Consider the following 24,638-nt stretch of genomic DNA (forward strand, 5'->3'; position numbering starts at 1 on the left):
CGGGGCTATCCCCACCACCCCTGGGCGGTGGGTGGCTGGTTGATAGTGTAGGTGTAGTGTTAAAAGTTAAATTAACAACATTGTCTTTACAGTAGAACTGCAGGTCCTAGCAAGCCTCCCCCGCATGCTGGTACTTGAAGAACCACAAGTACCAGCATATGGGGCATTAAGGGGCCACTGGTACCTGTAGTTCACCTATAAAGAAATGTGTAAAAAAACACAACACAAACCGTGAAAATAAATATTTATTACTTACATACATACACACACACACACACACACACACACATACTTACCTGCTCCCAGATGTTCATGTCCCCTTCTCAATGTAAAGTATCCAATGGTTGTACCTGTAAAAAAAGAACCAATACTCACCTTTTGTCCCACAATGTTCTCCGCAGTATTCCAAAGAGGGCCCCGGAGACACTGTAACAAGACGCTAAAGCATATTGTTACAGTATCGCTAAGGACAGCTCCGGCCTTGAGCTATCCTTAGTGCTGTGGCGCGCGCCAATCAGCGGCTACTCCATGTGGGTCCCAGCCAATGAGCGACAACTAATGGAAGCCGCCGCTGATTGGCTGGCGCCACAGCACTAAGGATAGCTAAAGGCCGGAGCTGTCATTAGCGATACTGTTACAATATGCTGTAGCGTCTTGTTACAATGTCTTCGGGGCCCTCTTTGGAATACTGCGGAGAACATCATGGGACAAAAGGTGAGTATTGGTTCTTTTTTCACAGGTACAACCATTGGATACATTACGTTGAGAAGGGGACGTGAACACCTGGGAGCAGGTAAGTATGTGTGTGTATGTATGTAAGTAATAAATATTTATTTTTCACGGTGTGTGTTATTTTTTTTACACATTTCTTTACAGGTGAACTACAGGTACCAGTGGCCCCTTAATGCCCCGCATGCTGGTACTTGTGGTTCTTCAAGTACCAGCATGCGGGGGAGGCTTGCTGGGACCTACAGTTCTACTATAAAGACAATGTTGTTAATTACATTTTTAACACTACACCTACACTATCAACCAGCCACCCACCGCCCAGGGGTGGTGGGGATAGTCCCAGGCTATCAGCCTAGTCCAGGGGTGCCCTGGAGAGGGGTCCCCTTTATTGGAGGGGTCCCCAACTCCCCAGGGATCCCTGGCCTGGGCTGACTAGTGGTCAGGGCTGATGCTGCGGCTGGGGGGCCGGTGAAAGGGCACCCCTAGCTGTGGCATCAGCCCCCCCCCGCTTGAAAGGGTCCAGTGCTGGTTTTAAGTTTAGGGGTACCCCTACGCCAAATTTTTTACCCCTAAAATTAAAACCAGGACTGACCCTGCAGCCTGGTGCAGGGCCAGGAACCCTACTGTTGTTTTCACCGTAATTTTAGGTACCAGGACAGGCTGGCAAGTCCGGAGCTGGTTAAGCTTTACGGGGGGGGGACCCTACGTCATTTTATTTTTAAAATGATTTAACTTGTTTTTTACAGGTATTAAAACACAGGCAGCTTACACATATTTCACTGATATGTGCAGGCTGCTTACTCGTGTGAGTTTTGTAGAGAGAAAACACTGCAAACTCTAGTAAATAATCTCATCTAAACTCACATCTAAACTCTCCTTAAACTCAACTTAAACTCACCTCTAAACTCGCAATTTGGAATAAAAAACTCACTTTGCTTCTCCATCGAAAAACTCACTTTCAGCTAAACTCACTTCTTAGTAAATTTGCGAGTTTGATATGGAAAAACTCACCGAGTTTTGGTGAAGCAAAGTGAGTTTAAAAACTAAAAAACTTGACCAAACTCACTTCTTAGTAAATGTACCCCCTTGTGTCTGTTTGGGTCCTTCAAGGCCCAGTTTTGTTTCATGTTGCATACAAAAAATTCATACAATATGATTTGAATATAATGCAAAGTAGTAGGAAGTGGAAAATCTTTCTTTGTGTTATTATCCTGTGATACATATTAAGTGAGTCTAGCATTCCTGGGTGGAGATAAATGCATCAATTAATACATTGTTTCATGTAGACAAATTCTAGCGAATTTGATAATTACATCTAGGAACACTAAAATGAATCACTCTGTGATAGTTAAGTATTGTTGCAATAGCCTTAAGGGGCACATCCACTAGATGATTAAATTGAGCGATTGAACGATAACGATATCGTTATCGTTCATAAATCGTTTGCAAATTGTTAAGAAAAATGTCTAAAATGACCGCTGGTCATTTAGACATCTATCATCAGGCAAACATGTTGGACAACCTGACAATAACGTCAAGTTCAGCATGTTAGGAGATGATTGATGTGTCTACACTGAATGACTGCTCGCTCAGTGTAGGCACATCACAGACTGACCAACAACTGCACGATTACAATGTCGTAATCGTGCAGTTGTTTTCATGTGTTTAAGTGCATTTACATTTTAATCGTGCAGTCGTTTTCATGTCTTTTAGTGTAGGTTACACTTCAAGAGCTGATGTACAATTTGTTTAAGACGGCATGCTATCAGCTATAATAGATGTGTGACATATTTATTCACGTAAATAAACAGATAACCAAAATATGCCACTGTTTCACCTCCTACACACAATGTAATGTGGCTTCTCACAGCACAGAATGCAGAATATACATCTGTGACTGACATAAGATGTCAGTTATATAAAATAACTTCCACTCTCTAGACAGCAGTCTGCAGCAAGCACAATATTATCAGAAATTAAAACACTACAAAACTTGACTATTTCAATAAAAAAGATTAAGAATTAATACTTTCTCCCCATCAAGTGACAGAATCAGCTGGTATCTTAGATATATTTATATGATGATCCTGGGGAATGGGTTTGTAATGCCGGCTGTCGGGATGCCTCCTGTCAGAATACCGACAGCGGCATCCAGATGGTTGGTATCCCAACAGGGGTTGGGTAAGTATATTTACCCTCCCCCCTTCTCCCCCTAAACCTTCCTTCTTGCAGCCTAACCCTAACCCTAAGGGCACCCTGGACTTACCTCGTTCCGGCACACGTCCTTCATAACTACATCCCTGATCCTTGGCTGTGTCTAAGAACAGAAGCAAAATGCTATTAAGCCTAATGGCCAATATTTTAGCAAGTAATTTAATGTCAGTGTTCAAAAGGGAAATTGATTAGAAATTAGAACAGACAGTGTGATGAGTGGTTCTAGGGATAACAATGATTTTAGATATAGTGGGATCGGGGTGAATAAGGATAGAATTAAACAAGTCTGTGAAGCAGGAAACTAATTAGGGTGTGTAAGGTAATGTGGGAATTCAATTACATGGACTGATAACTGGAAGTGACTCAATAAGATTTCTCAATAAGATGTCTTCATTTACAAACAGACAGTATGAGCTCTCTCAGTAAGATCCAACTCCTCAACTAACAAAAATATCCAACCAAACAACCCAGTCATTAGAACGTTGACACAAATGAAACTATCGTGTCTATAATGCAGAACAGTTATTTACAAATTAGTAACAACACTTTGCCTATTACAGTAAACTAGCAATACCAGACTGAATCTATATACTAATCTTATTTTGTTGTTACTAAATTAATGAACTATACAATAGGTCTCCTGTGATTACTTTACACACCTCCTCCTGATTAAATCTGAAGAGGATACTCTTGTTCTGGTATCAGGCAATTTCCAAGCAGTGTCTGGTGTTAAACATTCCCGCTGAGACAATCCGTCTGTGTTCCTGTAGTAATTTCCATTGTGATGACAAATAATAAAATTGTATGTTTGCAAGGCCAGGCTCCAACTCAGCAATCTCCCAGTAGCTTGTGGGAGAGACATTCCACAGGGTGCTCTTGACTACCCCCCCCCTACGTAGCTCAGCAAGGTGTCCAGTTCAGGGCTTAAAGTGGTCCTAGAGAGGTGGTGAACCTCATCTCCCCACTCAGCTCACCCCCTGTGTCATTCCAGATCACCCCTGTGTCACTCCAACTCAGCTCACTGTGTCACTCCAGCTCTGCCCCCTGTGTCATGCTAACCTATCCTCCCATCTGTCCAGCACCAGCAAATTTTTATCCTTAGTCACTGACCCACCCCCTTTATGTATATTTATTGAACTACTGTCCCCTGTCGTCCCCCACTTTATGTATATTTATTGAATTGTTGACCATCCATAAAACTTTACCATTATTTTTTTTTTACTAACTAGATGTTATTGGCTCAATCACTGACAAGCTGGCTTCTAACATTGCTGCAGACACAGGTTCAGCCCTTCTGCCCAGTCCCCAAAGTGGGCCTGATTCAGACCCGCATGCTATCCGCAGTGCGCTCGCTATTGCCGATGGTTGCTAATCTGCGCATACGTATGCATCGCAGTGTGTGCGCGAAAACTACACAGTGCGTTCGCAGATCCCTCGCTCGCACAGTAAAGCCAGCCCAGCAGAGTGAGTGACAGGAGAGGCTGTTTGTAGGTGGTAACAGGGGCAGTCCAGTAAAAACGGGGGAGTGGAGGTGCGAACGCAGGCGTGCCTGAGTGTTTCAACGCTGTTTTAGAGGCGTGCATAATTAACATGCAGCATCATAGTACACGTCACCAGCCATTTTTTTACTCTGTTTTCCTCGCAATGCTTGCGGTAGAAATAAGCTACCACAAGCACTGCGTTCACATCCGATAGTGGTCGATGTATCAATGTTTTCACAAACTTCCAGGAGATGACGTAGGGCAGTGGGCGTCTCTGCATTCTATAAGGGGAGTCTGCATACACAAAGCGATCGCTCATACAGGTAAGATGGGCGTGCTTATGCCTTGGCGAGCGATCGCTCCCCATGGCGTCACTTTCAAATATTTGCATACGCATCGAGCGAGCGTACGCTCATAGCGACCGGGTCTGAATCAGGCCCAGTGTTAGGTGTGAGGGAATCCGGCATTCGCTAACATCAGTGAGGTTCCTCTGCATGGGAATGAGCCATTGGGATATCACTTCATCTTGTTCCCATCACAGAAAAGAGGAAGGCTTCGCCAACATCATCTATTGGGCATGCATGGTGGGCACTCCATGACACCTCTAACAAGAGGAGTCGATTGATTGGCAGCTGGCAGGGACTGTGCAGGGTTTGAATCCCTGGTCTGCACAATTAACTATCTCCGGCGGTCTGGGGCCAGTGTTACTAGGTTACTGGAAAATATCAGTTTCACTTTATTAAATACCTGCTTCAGTTGTCCATGCATTTTATATGACTGTACGTTTTGGATGTTAAATCAGTCAAGGGTTTGGTGCTGTAATGGAGTACAAACCTTTAGTAACATGGGGCCATTGTCTGGAATGGCCACATCTGCTTTTGATTAGAGGGTAAAGGGCATTAAATGATCATTTTAATTTTAGCTGGTTCTGGATGAATCCTGCCTCCATCATCTTTATGCCTCAAGTACACTTCTGCTATCTCCATTGGACATTTAGAAAGAAAGAAAGAAAGAAAGAAAGAAAGAAAGAAAGAAAGAAAGAAAGAAAGAAAGAAAGAAAGACATTTTGCAATCTGTCCATCACAAAATGATGAGATGACTGTTTTGCTGTGGGTAAAATTTAAGCAGCAGTGATGAAACCATAAAAGGGATTTTCCCTATGTCTTTGTGCTACCTTGTTAACAAGGTGTGTAATAGTAGTGTCAGGTTCTCTAGGGCTGGGTTTCTCACAAGAGCAGGTTTAAAGCAAGGTAGCTATGAAATTGACATCATTCTTTCGTAGTGTCTTGAAGCTATGCACTTCTTATCATCTCTGGGAATAGCCAGGATGGACATATTATGGTCTTTCCTTTTGGGGCATACTTTCATCTCAACATTTCTTGTCATCACCTGTAATGCCAGGTAATTGTTTTCATTACTTTTATTTCCCAAGTAAAGTTGCTCAGAGACCTAGTTGATTAAAGTTTAATTGACTTTCAGTCAATTGCTGAAACTGGTGACACCATAGGAAAGCACAAGGCAGTAGGAGGCATTCATCATTTATGTCAGAAATATTAAACCCTTTGCTTTAAAATACAATATAACAACAAGAAAAGCTTTTGGAGCTTTACCGGATAGTCTATTTATGGCAATATAATCTATAGACTTTTTATGAAAAGGATATATATTCAATGCTTGCCTTACATATATGTGAAATTTGTATATTATGCTGATATAAAGAATATAAAGATGTATTTAAAAGATGAAAACAATCTCCTCCTATCCAGCCAAAAATATTGCGTTTTCCTAAATAATTCATTATCCATATTGGCTAAAACAGAGCATTTAAACCTCATATATGTATGCATGTATTGCTAGCTACTGTCACAGAAGAAAATATCTCATGATCAATCACAACATGACACAGATAATATGATCATAATAAACTGAATTATCTAGTGCAGCGGCATCTACTTGTAAGTAGAACTATAAGATCGCCAGACTACAGAGTTAATTTCTCTGTCCTCTGCTGTATGCTGCTTGTACATGTTACCACTTTTGGACAACAATGTGCAGAGTATGACACCAATGGAGACTTTTTTTTTCATAAATCGTAATTTAATCTGTTCACTTTAGATGTAGGGCTGGGTGTGAGCCATGTCACAGGGACCCTGCCTAAATCTGTCCTATTGTTTAGTTGGTTTCACGTGCATGAAAAGGAATACATATAAGGCAACTTCATTGTAGCACTGGAACAAAACAGTTCATACATTTATCTAGTAGCCAAGATGGCCACTGAGTATCCTAACTCACTATTTCTAAACACAATGTATTAAGCAATGATGATCTCTTTTTTTCTGCATTTTTTGCCAAAAGGGGTTATTATTTCTTCTCCATATATATTAAAAGGCAGTCCATGGAGAAATCAGATGAGGATGGCATTATGTCTACCTCAAGTCCCAGCTCTGAATGCTCAGTTTTTGTTTAATGTGCATACATTGCCTTGTGCATCAGCAGTCTGAAAATAAAATAATTGCAGTCATATAGTTTTGCACATGCACAATTTGGCCTGCTCACCACCTTTTCTCACACTTACCCCCCTGCCCAGCAACTTTTTCACCTATGACTTTTTGCCCACAAGCTTCTGTAAAACATTCTCCCCTGTGCTCCATTTGTCTCTATGCTCATTAACTTTTGTCAAACATGCCCCCCTGCTCCTCAGCTTTTTGTCACACACAAACCCACTTATAATCAGGCTATCACACAGATTCCCCTGTGCACACCATCTTAATATATACTTGCCCTTCTGCTCACCAGCTTTTCTCACAAATGCCCTTGCACACCAGCATTTTTCTCATGCATGCACCCTGTCCACCAGCTTTTCTCAAACACACTACCCATTCAAATAGCTTAACTCAACCATTTCAACCTGCACACCATCTTTTCTGATATATGCCCCCCTGCTCTTAACCCTGACCATGCACACCAACTTTTCCAGAATATGCTACCATCCTTACCAACTTTTCACAAATATGCCCAACTTTTTACAAACATGGCCCCTTGCATATAAGTTTAGTCCCAACCACAGTTTTACCTTGCTTGATTTTCCTGTGGTGCGATCATTTACACAGAACCGGAAAAAGCAGCCCATTCTCAGCTACATAGGACCAGGGACACAATCAGCCTGCAGTCCAATACATAATGTACTGTGTTCTTAATGAGTGCTTCATCTAATTCCATTATATTGTCCTTCACAATCTGCTTGCAAAGGCAGCAAAGGCAGCACATTACTCTTCAAATCTCGGTAATAAGATAAAATAAGACATTTTATTAAACAATGGGAGTGATTCAATTCAACGTGAATTGAATAGCGATGGGAGCGATCTCTCGTAGCTATTCAATTCAGTGCCCTGTGTGGTCGGAGAATTGTCGGTTATCGCGCCTATCGTGCCTTAACAAGGGTGTTAAGGCGCATTAACTGGCATTCTCTGACCAAATTGCCGGGCGCCCAGCTGTTAGCGCCGCGCTAAGCAGAAAAACAGCTGCGCGCCAGGCACTTTGGTCGGATATCTCCTCGCATCCCCAGGGGGGTGCGAGAAGAAATCCTTAGAGCGCCCAAACAGTGTGGTGAATTGAATAGCTTCGGGAGCTCCCCCTGTGGCTATTCAACATCGCGTTGAATTGAATTTCCCCCAAAGAGACACATATCCGTAATGCTATACCAGCAGGAATGTTTAAACATTTTTACAAGCTAAGACAATCAAATCTAACAATAAAGCAGAATAGAGCTGTTGGCCATTGGTGAAGGCTTAGTGGCCTGACTGTTGCCTATCAATAGTGATAGTAGACATGCAGTATCTATATAATAAACTCAAACTAAATAATAAAATCAACTGCTGGTAAAAAGTATATAATCTCAATGTACTGTAAACACAGTTGGTCTGAACTCTGACCACCGTTAGTGTCAGATGTGTACAGGAGAGGCCAGTAAGAGAGACAGTGGGGGTAAAGGAGTGGTGAAGTAGTGGTAAGGTGAATGTATTGGAGTAGTGTGGAGAGAGAAAAGGGAGGGGGGGGAGAGGGGGAGTGGAAACAGAGAGAAAAAAATAAATAAAAGACAGGCATTACATCTAGTATGTCCATAAAAATTATGGCAGCAGGGTCATCTACACCTTCTCTTTCAATATAAGTAAGCCAAGTTTATCTTAATCGCTGTAGTTCTGCTATTATTGCCAAAATTCTTGTGGACACTACAGTGCTAACAACATTAAGGGCCTGATTCAGAGATGTACGCTAACCCGATGGTTAATTTACATCTCCGATGTTTTCTACTCTGCGTATGCGCAGGATGCGTTTTGTGCATATACAGAACGGGATGCAATCGGGAAGCTGGCTGGGAGGGTTAGGGTTAGGCTAGGGGGAGGGAGTGTTATGGTTAGGCACCCCCGGGGGGAGGTTAGGGTTAGGCACCCCCCGGGGGACTTAGGTTTAGGCAGCGGGGAAGGGGGAGGTTAGGGTTAGGCACTTAGAGGGGGGATTAGGGTTAGGCACAGGGGGGGAGGTTAGGGTTAGGCACCCCTAAGGAGGGTTAGGGGGTTTAGGTTAGGTTAGTAGATACTTACCTTAGGACGATCGGGATTTCCAGCACTGTCCGGCTTCCGCTGCCAGGCCCTGCTGTTTTGTCGGGCTACCGCCGCCGGGATATCATACCGATTCCGTACAGAATGGGTTCTGCGATACCACACAGAGTTCTCCCAAGCCTCTGCCTGATTGACAGGCAGAAGCGTTTGGGAGGTGATGCGGGGACGGCCTGCATCTTGGAAATGGCGCAAGCCGCCAGGACATAGTCAGACTGCAGTAAGCTTCAGCTACTGCAGCCCAGCCAAAGGGACAACAATCGCAACCGATGGTCGCAATTGTTCCGATGGTGATTCCAGGCTGCAACCTTTGATTACCAGATGCAGCAAGGAGGTTTCTGGGCCTGATTCACTTGCTCCAGGGCTCGCAACAAAACGGGGCGGCTATCGATGTTGATCGATAGCTCGCCCCGTTTTGTAGGCGGGTAGGGGGGGTGGCTGCACAAATGGAGGCATTCCCGAAGGAACGCCTACCATTTGTGGGTGGCTTTACTGACATCACTTGCGATGTCAGTAGTGGACTTCCTGCTCTATTAGAGCAGGAAGTCCACTCGGCATTGCGAGTGCTGACCCTACCTTAGGGTCTCCTCGCAATGCTGATGGTCGCGATAATCGCGACCATCGCCAGCCAGCTTGCACAAGCTGTTGGTGGGTGGTCACCCACAGCTATGCGAGCGGCTGGAGGCGGAATTAAAAAAACAAAACACCCTGATTCAGAGCGAGTGCTCGCAAACAGCAAGCACCCCTGAATCATGCTCTATGTTTCCTAAAGACACCTCCTTCTGCATTTGCATCTTAGATGGACAGATTTGCGCAGTCGCTTTGGTGCAGCTCTGCAATTCTGTCCATCTGTGAATCAGGCTCTAAGAAGCATTAGTTGCAGCATCAATTAGTCCTGACAACAAGAATGGAAAATATGTATAGAAAGAAAATAATTACAGACAAAAGTTCAATGAGTTCATCTTGGATTATTTTTTTTTACAATTGAAAGCATCAAAAATTAAATGGTTATTTAAATTGTTATTACAGCCCATCGTATTACATTACAACAGCCAGGACTATCAGTGGTAATAATGTATCTCTGGCTGTCCACTGGTTTGGGGACAATTACACTGAAATTACTGTGACTGCAGCAATTATGAACAACGGCAAGTTTTTAGTGAATGCAAGCAATGTGTTCCAAAATGGTAAGTGTCATATACATATTATGTAATGTTAACGTACAATATACAGTAATTGTAAACAATTATTGTGATTATTTATAACTTTTGTGTGTTCATTGACTATTTACTCCAAATGGCATGCATTGCCACCATTGGCCAATAGACAATTCCCTCTCCCTGCACAAGAGCGTCTGCATAAAATAATAAATAAAGCAAATCTTTATTACTTGTTTATACTAACCTTAGAACACTGTTTAGAAAGAAAAAGTAGGAGCTGGTAGTACAAATATATATAACTAGCTGTTGCCCGCTGCTTCGCCCACAATGAAACCAGTCTGCTCCACGTGTCTCATAACAGGGAATCAGAGTCTGCTCCACATGTATCATAACAGGACATCAGAGTCTGCTCCACATGTATCAAACAGAAAACCAGAGTCTGCTCCACATGTATCATAACAGAACAACAGAGTGTGCTCCACATGTATCATAACAGGAAACCAGAGTCTGCTCCACATGTATTATAACATGACACCAAAGACTGCTCCACATGTATCATAACAGAGCACCAGAGTCTGCTCCACATGTATCATAACAGGACACCAGAGTCTGCTCCACATGTATCATAACAGGAAACCAGAGTCTGCTCCACATGTATTATAACATGACACCAAAGCCTGCTCCACATGTATCATAACAGGGCACCAGAGTCTGCCCCACAGGTATCATAATAAGAGGACACCAGAGTCTGCTCTCTGTGCTATAATAACAGGCCCTGGAATTGGCTGCACATGGACTTACAGTACCATAATACCACACTCTGCTCCATCTGTAGTAGTTGCATATGCATGCGCATTATGCAACAATCGGCCAACTGCGAGCGCTGTTGGAGTTGCGATCCTTAATTAATCTGGCCCTGTATTTACAAGAGAATGTATCCAACTGTCAGTTGATACATTTCTTTGCACATTATGCTAACCCTGGATAGATACCCACTAAATGATGTGTATACCCAGCGTCCTTGTCAGCGATGGAAATGGCGGGTGTGCCAGTAACGATGGATCGCGTGGTGGAGGGCATCGCTGACGACATCCAGAGATTGAGCTGCAAATACAGATGACTGGGGATGTCGTTAGCGACCCGCGTGAGTGGTCGTTATCGGCAAAATCGTTTAAAATGTCGTCTAGTGTGTACGCACCTTTACTGGAATAACAGAGAAAATAGTAATTATTTTATACCCTTGTAGGGAGATTATTTGAATGTATTTTATTTAGGTTATTTATTAACTATATTTTTAAACTGGTTAACACTCCCGTGAAGTGATATATGATATGTTAAATAAATAATTTGTCTATATATTTTTATGTACTGTGTGATCTAATGTGTCTATTGCTGCAACATATATTTTCTTTGTGTACTTCGTCTTTGTAGGGTAATGCATCCCCTACTTGTTGCTAGGTTGCTGACACATTATTTAATCAGGTGGACCTTAAGGTAAATTTACTAAAGTGTGAGTTTTTAGAAGTGGAACTGTTGCCCATAGCAACCAATGAGATTCTACTATTCTACTTAACATTTAACTAGCATATTTCAGAAGATAATAGCTAGAATCTGATTGGTTGTTAATGGCAACATCTCCACTTCTAAAACCTCTCACTTTAGTAAATTTACCCTAAGGAGCACTAGGATTTACTTGTTGTTTTTGTGCTTTTGCATGTAGCCCACAGTGCACAGTTACTTGCTCTTTTTTGCTTTGCCCTTAACTCAGAATCAGCCACTCAGCGTGAGTCTGGCCCAGGGCCAGCAGACCCAACATGCTCCTACATATAAGTCATATCTTTCTGAAATGATTTATCTCAGCTGTGTATAGTGTGTAAATACTGCTTAATGTATACATAACCTACATACATAACTGTTCTGTTTTTTTTTTTTGCAGATTCTATTGGAATTCTCACTCTTCCAGCAGTAAGTTCATATCTGACACATTATACTTTACCATCTATGCAATAGATACAATTCAGTATGTTAAAAAAAACAACGCAATCGTAGAATGTAATAGGATAATGGTTCCCAAACATGGTCCTCAAGATACCCTAACAGTCCAAGTTTTAAGGCTATCCATGCTTAATCACAGGTGACTTAATTAGTACCTCAGTCAGTTTGATTATACTACCTGTGTAAAAGCATGGCCACGGTCTGCATCGGCGAACACAGAATACTGACCTCATACGATATGAAGACCCGATTAGGCTCCGGGAAGCTTCAGCTTGGTTGCAGTGCTGGGATTGCAAATGCAGCAAGGAGGTGTTTGACACCTCCTTCCAGGAACGCCATCAGGGAGGTACTGCCGGGACTGGAGTCCTGGGCCCGGACACTCAGGGTGCCCATCCGCTTCTACCCCCCAGTTGCTGCACAATAGAAGTGATTGCCTTCCCGCTCCTATCATCTCGATAGTGAGTGACATGCCTGGCCGGGGCCCGCTCCTAACAGAGAGCCGCCCACTACTAACCCCCGCTACTGCACAATAGAAGTACCCAGCAGCCCAGGGCCGCCCTCCACTCCGCCTCCTCCCTAAGCTGCAATAAAGATTTACTTGCAAGCTGGGGCGGCATTGCGTCATGACGTCATGCCGCACCACTGAATGAGAGAGGAGCCGTGGCGCGGTGTGGGGTGTGGGGACTGAAGACCTGGAGCATCCAGAACAGAAGAAGGAGCGAGGTTACTAAGGTAAGTGATTCTTATTGCATTATTGCAGCATATCAGATGTTGCAGATGCTCACAGACAGACAAAATTACACTTACCTGAATCCCCACTCCTGCGACCGCCGCTGCCCGCTCCTCTGTCCTCCCACTCGGCACTATGGATGAAACGTCTTCACCTAGTGCGGGAGCAGGAAGGCTCATGAGTGAGCTCCAGCCCGACTCTGGCCCTGGGTGCAGCAGCCAATGAGAGTCTGTCTAACTCTCATTGGTTGCTAAAACATACACACTGCCACCGGGTAGTAGGAGTGTACTACCTGGCACTGATGTGTTTGTTTTACTTTGTTATGTGGGCCGCACTCAGGCCCCCATTTACCAACAAACGTAAATACCAGCAGAATTTTTAGTTTAGTATCACTGTGATACTAACGAAAAATTCACTGGTATTTATTTACCAATATTTACCACTCCGGTGAAGTCCCGCAAAGTCTTCAGCGAGGTCCTCCGCTGGGCTGCTGGGAGCCTAACGCTGCCAGTGACGGGGCTCCGGCGTTATGCGCATGGGCATGACACGGGGACCCGGCAGTGCCTGGTAGGCTTTGCCGAAGCTGGAAAGGCACTGCCAGGTCTCCATTGCCGGCAATGGGGACCGCATCGCTCCCCCATCTAAAAGATGGCGAGAGCAGTGCTATGACAAGCAGCGGTAATCTTAGATTACCGCTGTTTGTTAAATGCTGAAACTAGGACATAACCCCTTTAGCGAGCGCTAAAGAAGTTATGCTTTGTTGGTAAATGGGGGCCTCACTGCGGTCCGCACTACACACTGACCTGGAGGCCAGCCGATGGCACCCCCCACGACCCCCCCTTAGTTACGCCACTGCCATAATATAACTCCCCACTATGGCATTTACACATAGCTCTTCTTGCTCCCAGTTGATAAAAGAGCTGTTTCTTCTAGTCAGTAGCAGCTGGATATCAAGGATTGATTATTTCAGCATTGCATGTCGTTGAAAAATTACAGACACAAGACCAGAGTCAGTTACATACTGAACATGTGTATGCAGCGAGCAAAGGGATCTTTGTGTATGTATGGGCAATTCTGTGTCACATGATGGCTCTCAGCCATTTCTTGCTGTATGGCAAATGGGTTGCAGGGTGGCAACTGAGCGTATGCACGGAAGAAAACCATCACCATGGCATGTCATGGGCATGTTGCCAGAATTGCTCATGTTTCTGAGTCTTGTGTGTGCAGTGTGTATGCCGTATCTCCTTTACCCAGCGTAGGGCAGGTGTAAGTGCCAATGATAGTGATGACTGAGCTGCTGGGGCTTTGCAAACATTGCTCAGAATACTGACATAAACTTGCATTTGCATACTGGGCCTGATTCAGTAGCAGACTCAATTCTGCGATTTACACAGATCGAGCAATTATTTGCCATTGCACATGCGTGTAAGTCGCACTGCGCACTTGTCGCGATCGCTTTGCGATTATGTACGCATGTAGGAATCATTCACAAAGTGAACGTCACGTGGTCAGAGTTATGGGGTGGTAACGGGGGGTGGTGGTTAGGTGAACGCAGGTGTGTCTTCCCTTTTTAATGCCGTTGTATGGGTGTGCATAAATTAGCAATTGCGATTGCTTTCGCAGTATGAGACCTCTCTGCATGCAAGAGGAGCTGCAGTGTTTGAGACAGGTCAGACTTGCTGCAATGGCTGCATGGGTGTCCGATCTGCATTGATGTTATGGATGTTTACACAGGTATGCGACGTCGGACGCAGATGAAAAGGCAGCAGTGGGCATCCCGATGCCCGGGTAAACTTTTCAACTACTAATATTTTCACAGCTGCGTTTCGTGCGAAATCACAGCTGCGATCGCATTAGTGTCCTCCACCGAATCAGGCCCGCTGATCGCACTGTGTATGTAGTGTGTGTATACAGGTGCATGTGCATTACTTGTGACTCAGAATCAGAACCATGAGAGGTAAATTAGGAAGAGTACAGGAGCACCAATCTAGAGTAACTGGAAGTGAAATGAGACTCCCAGAAGGAGCAATGAGTAGCCATGGTTCTGTTTTGTAGCAGATGAGAAATTTGTCAAAGAATATTATCTCCTTTTATGGCAGATCCCAGCAGAGTCTTCATCTAAATTTTATATACTAGTCGTGAATGGATCAGCTCAGAATACCTTGGTGTTTTCCGATACAACACAACTGTTCATGGAAATGAAGAATATATCCATGTTCATACAAACAGACAAAACGATGTACACGCTTGGAGAAAGTGTCAAAATCCGAGTAGTCTCTGTGAGTCCTGATCAGAAGCCACACAATGGAGATGTGGACCTTATGATAAGGGTAGGTTTATTCCTATTATAATACCAGTACTGTTAGTATTTATGAGCATCTGTGTGTAAGCCTAATTTATAAATCATCTGCAAATGATAGCCAAGGTGATGTAATTAAAACATTCTGGCATAATTACTATGGGAAGACACAAGTGCAAACGTTAATGTCCCTTATTGTGCATTCTTTAACCTCAGTGTACATTTATATGCACACCAATGACATACATATTGTTCCCAATATTTTTTGGCATATCAGAGACATGACAGCAGGGTATGCAATCGGGAAGCCGACTGCCTAAATACCGGCAGCCGGCTTCCCGACTGGCATATCCTGGCAAGGGTGAAATGCCGGGCATCTAGATGTAGACGCCCGGCATTTCCCGACGCCGGGAGACCGGCGCCCGGCATCCCGATCGTAGTGATGCCGGGCGCCGCGAGCGGACAGCCGCGGGGGGGAGGGTTAGGTTTAGGGCTCCCGGGGGGGACTTAGGGCTAGGCACCCCCCCGGGAGGGTTAGGGTTAGGCTATGGGGAGGGAGGGTTAGGGTTAGGCACCCCGGGGGGGGACTTAGGGTTAGGCACCCCCCCGGGGGACTTAGGTTTAGGCAGCGGGGAAGGGGGTGGTTAGGGTTAGGTACTTAGAGGGGGCACTTGGGGGGGGAGGTTAGGGTTAGGCACCCTTAAGGAGGGTTAGGGTTAGGGGGGTTAGGTTAGGTTAGACAATACTTACCTATCCACGATCTGGATTTCCAGCGCAGTCGGGCTTCCGCTGCTCGGAACTCTGCTGATGTCGGGCTCCCGCTGCCGGGAATCGAACCGCCGGCCATGCGACCGGCGGTATTTCATAGCGATTCCGACAGCAGCCCATATACAGGCCCAAACTGTGTATGATTCACATTTTAGGCCATTTGGGGCTCAAAATGTATGCAGACTGAGATGTCTCTCTCTGAGAGGTAAAACTGGGAAGAAAAGGGGAAGACAGACATAGGACAGTAAGAGTATGTTCATGCACCTTATGTACTATGTAGAGTTGGACAAGCCAGTTCTCACTACCAGCACTAAGCAATGCTAGAGAAAGCTGGCCTCACTATAGCAGGGAACATGCAGCATGGGGGTCACATTGCCATAGTTCCACACAGTCTTAAGTTGATCAGCACAGGGCTGTATTCCTTAGCCAATCCCCCCACCCCACCCCATCCCAGAATATCCTTCTTGTGATCACAGTGCTTGGGTTATTCCCATAACCCTGGGTGGTGGGTGTGGGTTAATTTGTTAAAAAATATAAAAAAATATATAATTATAACATGGTGCATTAAAGGTCCCAGCATTACCCAGGCCACCCTTAAAAGGTTGGGCATTCTGTTGTTGTTGTAAGACAAGCTCCAGCATTTCTACTACTGTCAGGGCATGCTGGCACTTCAGGAATCACTAGTACCAGTATGCCCTGGCATCTATAGTACACTGAAAGCTGTAGTGCAGTAATGAAGTAGAAATAAAACACATACACCAACTATAATTATTTTAATAGGAAAAAACAAATATGTACACACTTTGTACTGAAAAGCTTGCACAAAAGTATTACATTATTTATAAGCACTTACTCTGTCACCTTTTCATAGGATCCTAGGAATAATATTGTACAGCAGAGGCTGAAAATGAAATCAGACCTGGGGGTTGTTTCTACAGAGTTCTTACTGAGCAATAATGCTATGTTGGGTGACTGGAACATACAAGCAACTTCCAACGTAAGTAAATGATATCACTATAATCGATGATGAGATTTGTTCCAGGGTTTTAAATTATCGATCTGTAGTGGTTTTTTTTTTTTCTTCTAATGAAAATGGTACCGTTGCTATGAAAAAAGGTACTATAACTCACCTACACTGCTTAAGGTCCTGTGGCCAAGTGCCTCCCACATCTATAAAGTAGCTGTAATAGACTAATCTGGTGATATAAGTACCAGGCAGGAGTGTTAATGTATACCAGAGATGACGGCAAAATAACTTTCTGGACCTGATTTAGACCCGCTCACTAGGATGCGTTCGCACATAGGTGGCTGATCTTCGCATTCTGCGCATGCATACGCATCGCAGTGCGCAAACCAGTGCGAGAGATCGAGAAGCGTTCATTCGCTGCGCATAGACTGCCCAGCAGAGTGAGTGACAGGAGAAGCCGTTTGTGGGTGGTAACAGAGGCTGGCCATTAAAAATGGGTGATTGGTACCCGATATTCCGATGGTTGCATGCACTTCCTGGAGATGACGTGCGCAAGTGGGCGTCTTAAGACAGGCTGGTGGACGTCTGCATACACAAAGCGATCACATGCCAATACATAGTGGGCGTGCTAATGCCTTGCCGTGCGATCGCCTGCCCTCCCAAATTTGCATACGCATCGAGTGAGCGAACGCATCTAGCGAGTGGGTCTGAATCGAGCACTCTTTTTCTGGGAAAAAAAGGTGTCAGTACTCAGTACTGTTGAGGTCTATCAGAAAAGCAGCGCTTCCCATGTGCATATGTATCATTATTGTAAAAATACCACTAAATATATAAGTACGGTACAATTGATGCTGAGTTGAATACATACACAGCAAAAATTTATTTCTAAAAATATGTATGTAATCGTTCCCATATCCTGAGGAGTATATATCACAAGATGCATCTAGGACTAGGTAAGTCCGGGGTGCCCTTAGCATTAGCCACGGGGGGGGGGGGTGGGGGGGGGGGGGAGGTTTAGGTTTAGGGAGCATAGTGGGGTTAGGGTTGGATTTTGGTTGGGGGAGGTTAGGGTTAGGCACCACTGGGGAGGGTTATGTTTAGGCACTAACGGGGAAGGTTAGGGTGCGGGGTGGGGAGGGTTAGGGTTAGTCTACAATAAGGGAGGGTTAGGGGGAGAAGGGGGGAGAGAAAGTATACTTACCTGACCCATGTCGGGATACCAACCATCGGGATGCCGCTGTCGGTATTCTGACAGGAGGCATCCTGACAGCCGGCATTACATACCCATTCCATTTTATGATTAGCAACCACCAGCACTGGTTTTGCCTATCACATTGACCATAAACAATTTGATCCTAGAACACCAACCTTTGGCATGTGCAAGTTGGGAAAAACTGGGCTAAATGATCACACTGATAAAATTATTCAGGTTCACAAATCTGCATATAGCAACACCTAGGTTCTTATCAGCCTTTGGATAGACCTACTGTTTCCATCAGTGTTTCCATATATTATGTACATCAAAATGCATGTCATCCCATATGTTTTAAATTAGTTTGGTGTTATTCTTGACCGTTCAATTGCCTGCCAGTCTTCAATATTTTATTTCCATTTTTATTTTTAGAACTCTGTAAGTGGCGTTTACTTTTCGGTTGCTGAATATGGTATGTGTCTGATATTTTTATTTCTAACAAAGTTGTTTAAACAATTTAGAAAATGTAGTTGTCAATCAATTCACTACTAGCCTATATAACATGAGTGTCATAAAGCACAAATGTAATTGTTGAGCTACAAAGCATAAAGTACATTTTAAAAGAAGCTAAAATCTATTTAGAGTGGTATTGGCAAAGCATTAATAATTTATGTGAGATAGTATACAAGTGATGTTAATGTATGGGATTGTGCACATCCCAGAGAGAATTACACCAGCATGAACGTTTATTACATCAGATTTCATTTATAGATGTAAAAGTAACATTTCTGCTTTACTAACAGCTATACCTAAGTTTGATGTAACACTGGATGTCCCAGCTTTCTACATCAGCACAAAGATGCTCAATCTTACTGGTACAGTCACAGCAAAGTAAGTCACATGATGAGGTAATCACAGAGATAAACACCTACCTACCTACCTACCTACCTACCCTCCTGTCTAAATGGCACACTGCTAGCACAATTCTCTAACTCACCTTCACATTAGCTGTAAGCTGGCCAACATCTGTAACTCAGTATAGAAACAGTCACAAACATTAAAGTATACAAACTGTCATGAAGGAGCATAGTTGCTTTACTTAAACTCTTGGTCCATTATTTGAAATCTGCAAGTTTCTATGTTAAAAAATGTACTTGCTGATGAGATAGAACCTTTATCAATAGGGAGGAGATGAAACATAAATACTGATGCTAATATCTGTTATGATTATCTTATAATATACTAAATTAAGAATAGAATAAACAAAGACTAACAAATTAGTTTCTATGAAACACTCACAGATTAAAACTTCCCTTTGTCTAAGGTACAGTGGGTGTTGTCTAAATAAAAAGCTGACGCCCAGCTTTTTGTGACACTGCAGAAGTGTGATTCCTCTAGGCCTTTCCGGGGAATGCTATATATGTACTGTAATGTTTTCTGTCCTTAGTGTACAGCAAGTGTTTGGTTGGTTGCTATGATTTACTGTAAATTATACATATATTTAAATGTAATATTGTCAAATGTCACTTTAGTCCCTATATGTTTTAGCAGTTTATATAAGTATGGCAACAGAATTTCATCTGAGTTAAGTATCTTAATTTTGTACCTTAGGTATACCTATGGTAAGCCTTTAAATGGCAGTGTAACAGTATCCTTGAAACCACTATATGCTGAAGTTTACAATGAAGTTCTCAAAACCTATGAGGTAAGTATACTCTCTTTCCTTATGTAAATGTAAGCGCCTAGGGCCACAAGGAAAGTGGACTCCCTGACAGTAGCTCTCACCTGTATCCAAATTAGCCTAATATATTTACTTCCCTGCATCCCTCTACAGCGGAGGTATTCAGCATGCAACCCTCCAGCTGCTGTGGAACTGCACATCCCAGCATGCCCTGCCACAGTTGTGCTATTAGGGCATGCTAAACCTGTGGCAGGGCATTCTGGGATGTATAATTTCCACTATAGTGGGGAAGTTGCATAATCAATGAGTTTGCATAAAGCTCACAAAGGCTGGAGAGCTTTATTTATACACTGCAATTTAATTTTGAGCTAGGATACACCCTTCTCAACTCTGAATCTCTCTGCACATTCACATTGTACATCTGCCCCACCGGCAGTGCAGCATGGTTATACCAAGGTGCACAATGACTTGCTTTATTAAACTCCCCATCGTCTGATATATCAAGGTATCCACCTCCCACTGCAATGACACAACATAAGGCCCACCTGGTTAGGTAATTGCCGCTGACCCCAGTAGGGTATAATCAGCCTAAGCCATGTATTGGAAGGGAGAGCACCTCAAGCTGCAAAAGACAGATAGCGACTGCAACCGTTCTTTCCCGCCTTAACAAAGCCGACACCTAACAAAACAAAAATCCAAGAGAGGGCGGGCGGGCGGGAACCGATTTCCAAGCCAGAACACACTAAGATGGATTCTGAATCACTCCACAAAATGGCCCTGAAACCCTACCCGCAACATCACTCAATAGGCTGACCCCCTCTTAACTCCTCCACCCATTATCTCACTAAAAACCTTAACCCATGATTGTCCGGAGGAAGACCACATATTCGGTGGTTTAATTTGCTACTTGCATACTACATGCATTCTGTCTCTCTTATTTCTTTGCTTTGCTCCCAACTCTGAATCAGCCCCAGTGTGTCTATGGTCCCTATGAAGTGCATCTAGGGTTACCACCTTTTGATTTTCAGATTCCTAGACAGGAGTGTGGCCAAAGTGACAACTTCCAGCAGTGGAACAAATTTTAAATGTACAAACAGGTTTAGAATTGTGAGGTGGGAATGTGCAGGTCCACTCCAAATCGCAGTATTAAAATAAAGCAGCCAGTATTTCCCCTGCATGCATGCAAAAAATACAAATTGCACTTGCTCCAACAAATCCAACAAGTGAACCCAACTACTTTGACCACACTCCTGTCTGAGAATCTGAAAATTAATAGGTGGTAACCCTAGATGCACGTCTTACAGACCATAGACACACTGGGGCTGATTCAGAGTGGGGAGCAAAGCAAAAAATAAATAAAGCAAGTCACTGTGCACCTTGGTATAACCATGCTGCATTGCCGGTGGGGCAGATTCAGAGTTGAGAAGGATGTGTCCTAGCTGAAATCCAAATTGCAGTGTATAAATAAAGCTGTCCAGCATTTGCAAGCATTATGCAAAAGCAGCCAGTATTTACCCTGCATCCAAAATAATGCAGTTACAGCTTGCAGAACGGCAGCCAATCAGGAGCGGCTGCTCTTATTGGCTGCAGTTCTGCGAGCTATGATTGGCTCACGTCCAGCTCCATAGTTCGCATGCCGCAGCGCTGATGCTCTTCCTCCCTGCCTACAGCCAAGTGAAAAGAGCAGGTATGTTGATCCTGCCTTGTGCCCCCCCCCTGGGGTCCAGCCTGCCTTACCTGCACTGCCCCACCTGTCCAGCCAGCCATCCTGCCTTCCCTGCACTGTCCCCCAGTCTAGCCAGCTTTCCCTGCACTGCCCCCCAGTCCAGCCAGCCTGCCCACCCCCCAGTCCAGCCATCCTGCCTTCCCTGCACTGTCCTCTCCAGTCTAGCCAGCCTTCCCAGCACTGTCCCCCCCAGTCCAGCCAGCCTTCCCTGCACCCCTGTCCAGCCAGCCATCCTGCCTTCCCTGCACTGTCCCCCCAGTCTAGCCAGCCTTCCCTGCACTGTGCCCCCCAGTCCAGCCAGCTGTCCCTGTGCCTCCCATTCCAGCCAGCCAGCCTTCCCTGTCTGCCCCCCATCCCCAGTCTAGCCAGCCTTCCCTAAGCCCCTCCCCCTTCCCAGTCCAGCCAGCCTTCCTTCCCTGATTACCGCACCCCAGTCCAGCCAGCCCTCTAGTTTAGCCAGCCTGCCTTTCCCTCAATCCAGCCATCCTGCCCTGCGTTCCCCCCCTCCTAGTCCAGCCAGCCAGCCTGTCTTCCCTGCTCCAGTCCAGCCAGTCTTCCCTGCGTCCCCCCCCAATGTCCAGCCTGCCTGCCTTCTCTGCCCTGCCTCTCCCCTAGTCCAGCCGGCCTTCCCTGCCCTTTGCCACCCCAGTCCACTTGCCAGTCCAGTACCCCCACTTGTCCAGCCTTCCCTGCCCTGTGCCCCTCCCAGTAATGTCCATCCTTCCCTGCCCTGTACCCCCCTCCACCATGTCTAGCTTCCCTGCATAAGCACCAATTGATGCACCACCCCCGAAGTAATTCCACCCACATTATCCACAGCTCCACCCAAGTCTGCCCTATACCCCGGAGGGGGCCCTGCCTGTTTTGTCAGTGCCGGGCCCCACAATTTCTGATGGCAGCCCTGGCAGGGGGATAGACAGTGTGGGGTCTCCAAAGCACTATAAAGCCCTAACTGGTCAGCCCAGGGCTGGAAATCCTCAGAAAGTGGTGACCCAATAAATTAAATTGAAAGATCCAGGGGTGGTTATGGATTTAGGTGGGGACACCACGCCATTTTTTATTTTTATTTATTTTTGTTCTTTTAACCCCAAAAAGCCTGCGCAGATCAGACTCACCTGCCAACTGTCAGTAAATACGGGGATCCTGTAGTCATCTATGTAAAAGTAATGACGTTTGATCGATTTTTGGTTTTGGTCGGGAATCTCTTTTAAAGTTGATTTTACAAATTGGTTTTGCCTTTACTACTGTAAAATCTTGATTTGTAAAAATTACTGAAAATCAACTACAAATAAAACAAAAATACAAAAATCAATGAAAATTGAACTTTAGTAAATATACTCCCTAATGTCTATCTGCGCGCCACAAACAATCACTTAAGTCAGCCTACATGCCACGGCACTACCACTAGAAGGAACTGTTCTGGGTGATAGCATGGCCGCTGCTCAGTTACCACCCATAACCATTTCATAGAGTGTGGTGTGCTGACGGATGCACCAATCTGTGCGCGCTAGCGTTCTCCGTCTGTGTGCGGATACCAGATCCAGTGCATACGAAGAAGCTGAATTCTTTCTTTGGTGCATGAAATTTGCAAGACCCCTACATATTGCAAAAGTACGTGCGACTAAAAATCAGCCCCTATGTGTGCAGCAAATGTATCCCCAATATTGTGAGCTACATAATGCTAGATCTAGTTGTTACAATGTGGTATATTAGCCATGTTTATTATGGCCCAAAACTTGATGCTGAGTGAATTAGTACTGACATATAAGGTGATTGCTTTTTCTTTTTTTTTTAGATATCAGGCTCTGTAAACTTCAGTTTTACATATGAAGAGATATTAAAAGTATTTTCCTGGGGTGGTATGAATGTAACAGCCACAGTAACTGAAGAATTCACAGGTAAATATTCAGTTTACATCTCTCCATTCTATTACAGCCAATACAAATAATACAGGCTAAAATTGTGCTTTAAGTAACTAATGTTGCGAAAAACTTTAAATGGAAAAACTATTGGTTTAAAACTGAATCACGATGGCAGACCATTCTATGTAAATAGCATTTTTCTCATATGAAAAGCACAGGGATACAATGTATACCCTAGCACTGTGTCACTTTTTAATAAACAAGGTTCTAATAAAATTTGCTAAACACAAGGATACTCGATCACATAGGCTGTCTGTGAAGGAACTAACATAATAGGTATGTGTGAAGCCTGCGCACACTGGAATGATGGTGCTGCAGTCTAAGCCGTATGATGAAAGCAGGTCATCTGAGATCTGAGCACAGTAGCCATTGCGAGTGTGAGCAGTCTGCCTACTCTTTGGACATATTACATGATGTAGTAATATGTTTGTCCTTATGTGAAGCACTTGTTGGACCTTGAACTGATTATGTAACTGCAGATTTCCATGTCTAAAATGCACGCTATTACTTCTCCTAAATGTCATAGGCAAAGGGTGTAACTAGAACTTTGTGGGTCCAATACCAACACTTTGAAGAGGCCCCTGTCCCAATGCTTCTAGAGAGACACCTCTCTTTTTAGTGGTTGTTCATTTTATGCAACCATAGTAATGCCTTAGTTCTTCTTATGCACGATAGTAGTGCCCTAGTTCAGATAATGCCACATGTAGTGCCCCCAATTTACATTGTGTCACAGTGTAGTGCCTCCAGTTCACATTTTGCCACATTGTAGTGCAGTTAGTTCGCCTTATGCCACATTGTAGTGCCCCCAGTTCAAATTATGCCATATTGTAGTGCCCCAGTTCACATTATGCCATATTGTAGTGCCCCTAGTTCACATTATGCCACATTGCAGTGTTCGCAGTTCACAAATACATTACTGTTACCTACCCCCATGTGAATAAAACCCCACTACTGTGGTTATTATTATTTTACTTACACGGTCTGAGACATACAGTGAATAAGTATGTACCACTGCAGATTGTAGACTCCCTGTTGTAAATTATACCAGTATCTGACATTGAGCCTGCACAGGCTTTTACTCTCCTCTCATTTTCTGGACACACGGCACAGCTATGCTCTTTGAGCAGAGTAAAGTTAAGCTGAGAGTAGCTGCTGCAG

General features: G+C 44.2%; 1 protein-coding gene across 2 annotated transcripts in view; it reads left to right on the forward strand.

The window, feature by feature from the left end:
- LOC148542093 (CD109 antigen-like) overlaps positions 1-24,638 on the forward strand; it is a 202,205-nt gene that overhangs the window by 107,094 nt on the left and 70,473 nt on the right. Inside the window, exons 1-9 of one of the 2 annotated variants that reach the window (XM_088471431.1) lie at positions 5,752-5,825; positions 10,070-10,227; positions 12,137-12,165; positions 15,025-15,255; positions 16,864-16,989; positions 18,584-18,623; positions 18,955-19,042; positions 19,763-19,856; positions 23,354-23,456. In XM_088471431.1, the coding sequence (XP_088327557.1) occupies positions 5,752-5,825; positions 10,070-10,227; positions 12,137-12,165; positions 15,025-15,255; positions 16,864-16,989; positions 18,584-18,623; positions 18,955-19,042; positions 19,763-19,856; positions 23,354-23,456 (943 nt within the window). Of the gene's footprint in view, positions 1-5,751; positions 5,826-10,069; positions 10,228-12,136; positions 12,166-15,024; positions 15,256-16,863; positions 16,990-18,583; positions 18,624-18,954; positions 19,043-19,762; positions 19,857-23,353; positions 23,457-24,638 lie in introns of those variants that run through there. The other variant, XM_088471441.1, reaches the window with a different exon arrangement.

This window comes from Taudactylus pleione, unplaced genomic scaffold (assembly GCF_031769625.1).
Source record: "Taudactylus pleione unplaced genomic scaffold, aTauple2 ptg000015l, whole genome shotgun sequence".
Taxonomy (NCBI): Eukaryota; Metazoa; Chordata; class Amphibia; order Anura; family Myobatrachidae; genus Taudactylus; species Taudactylus pleione.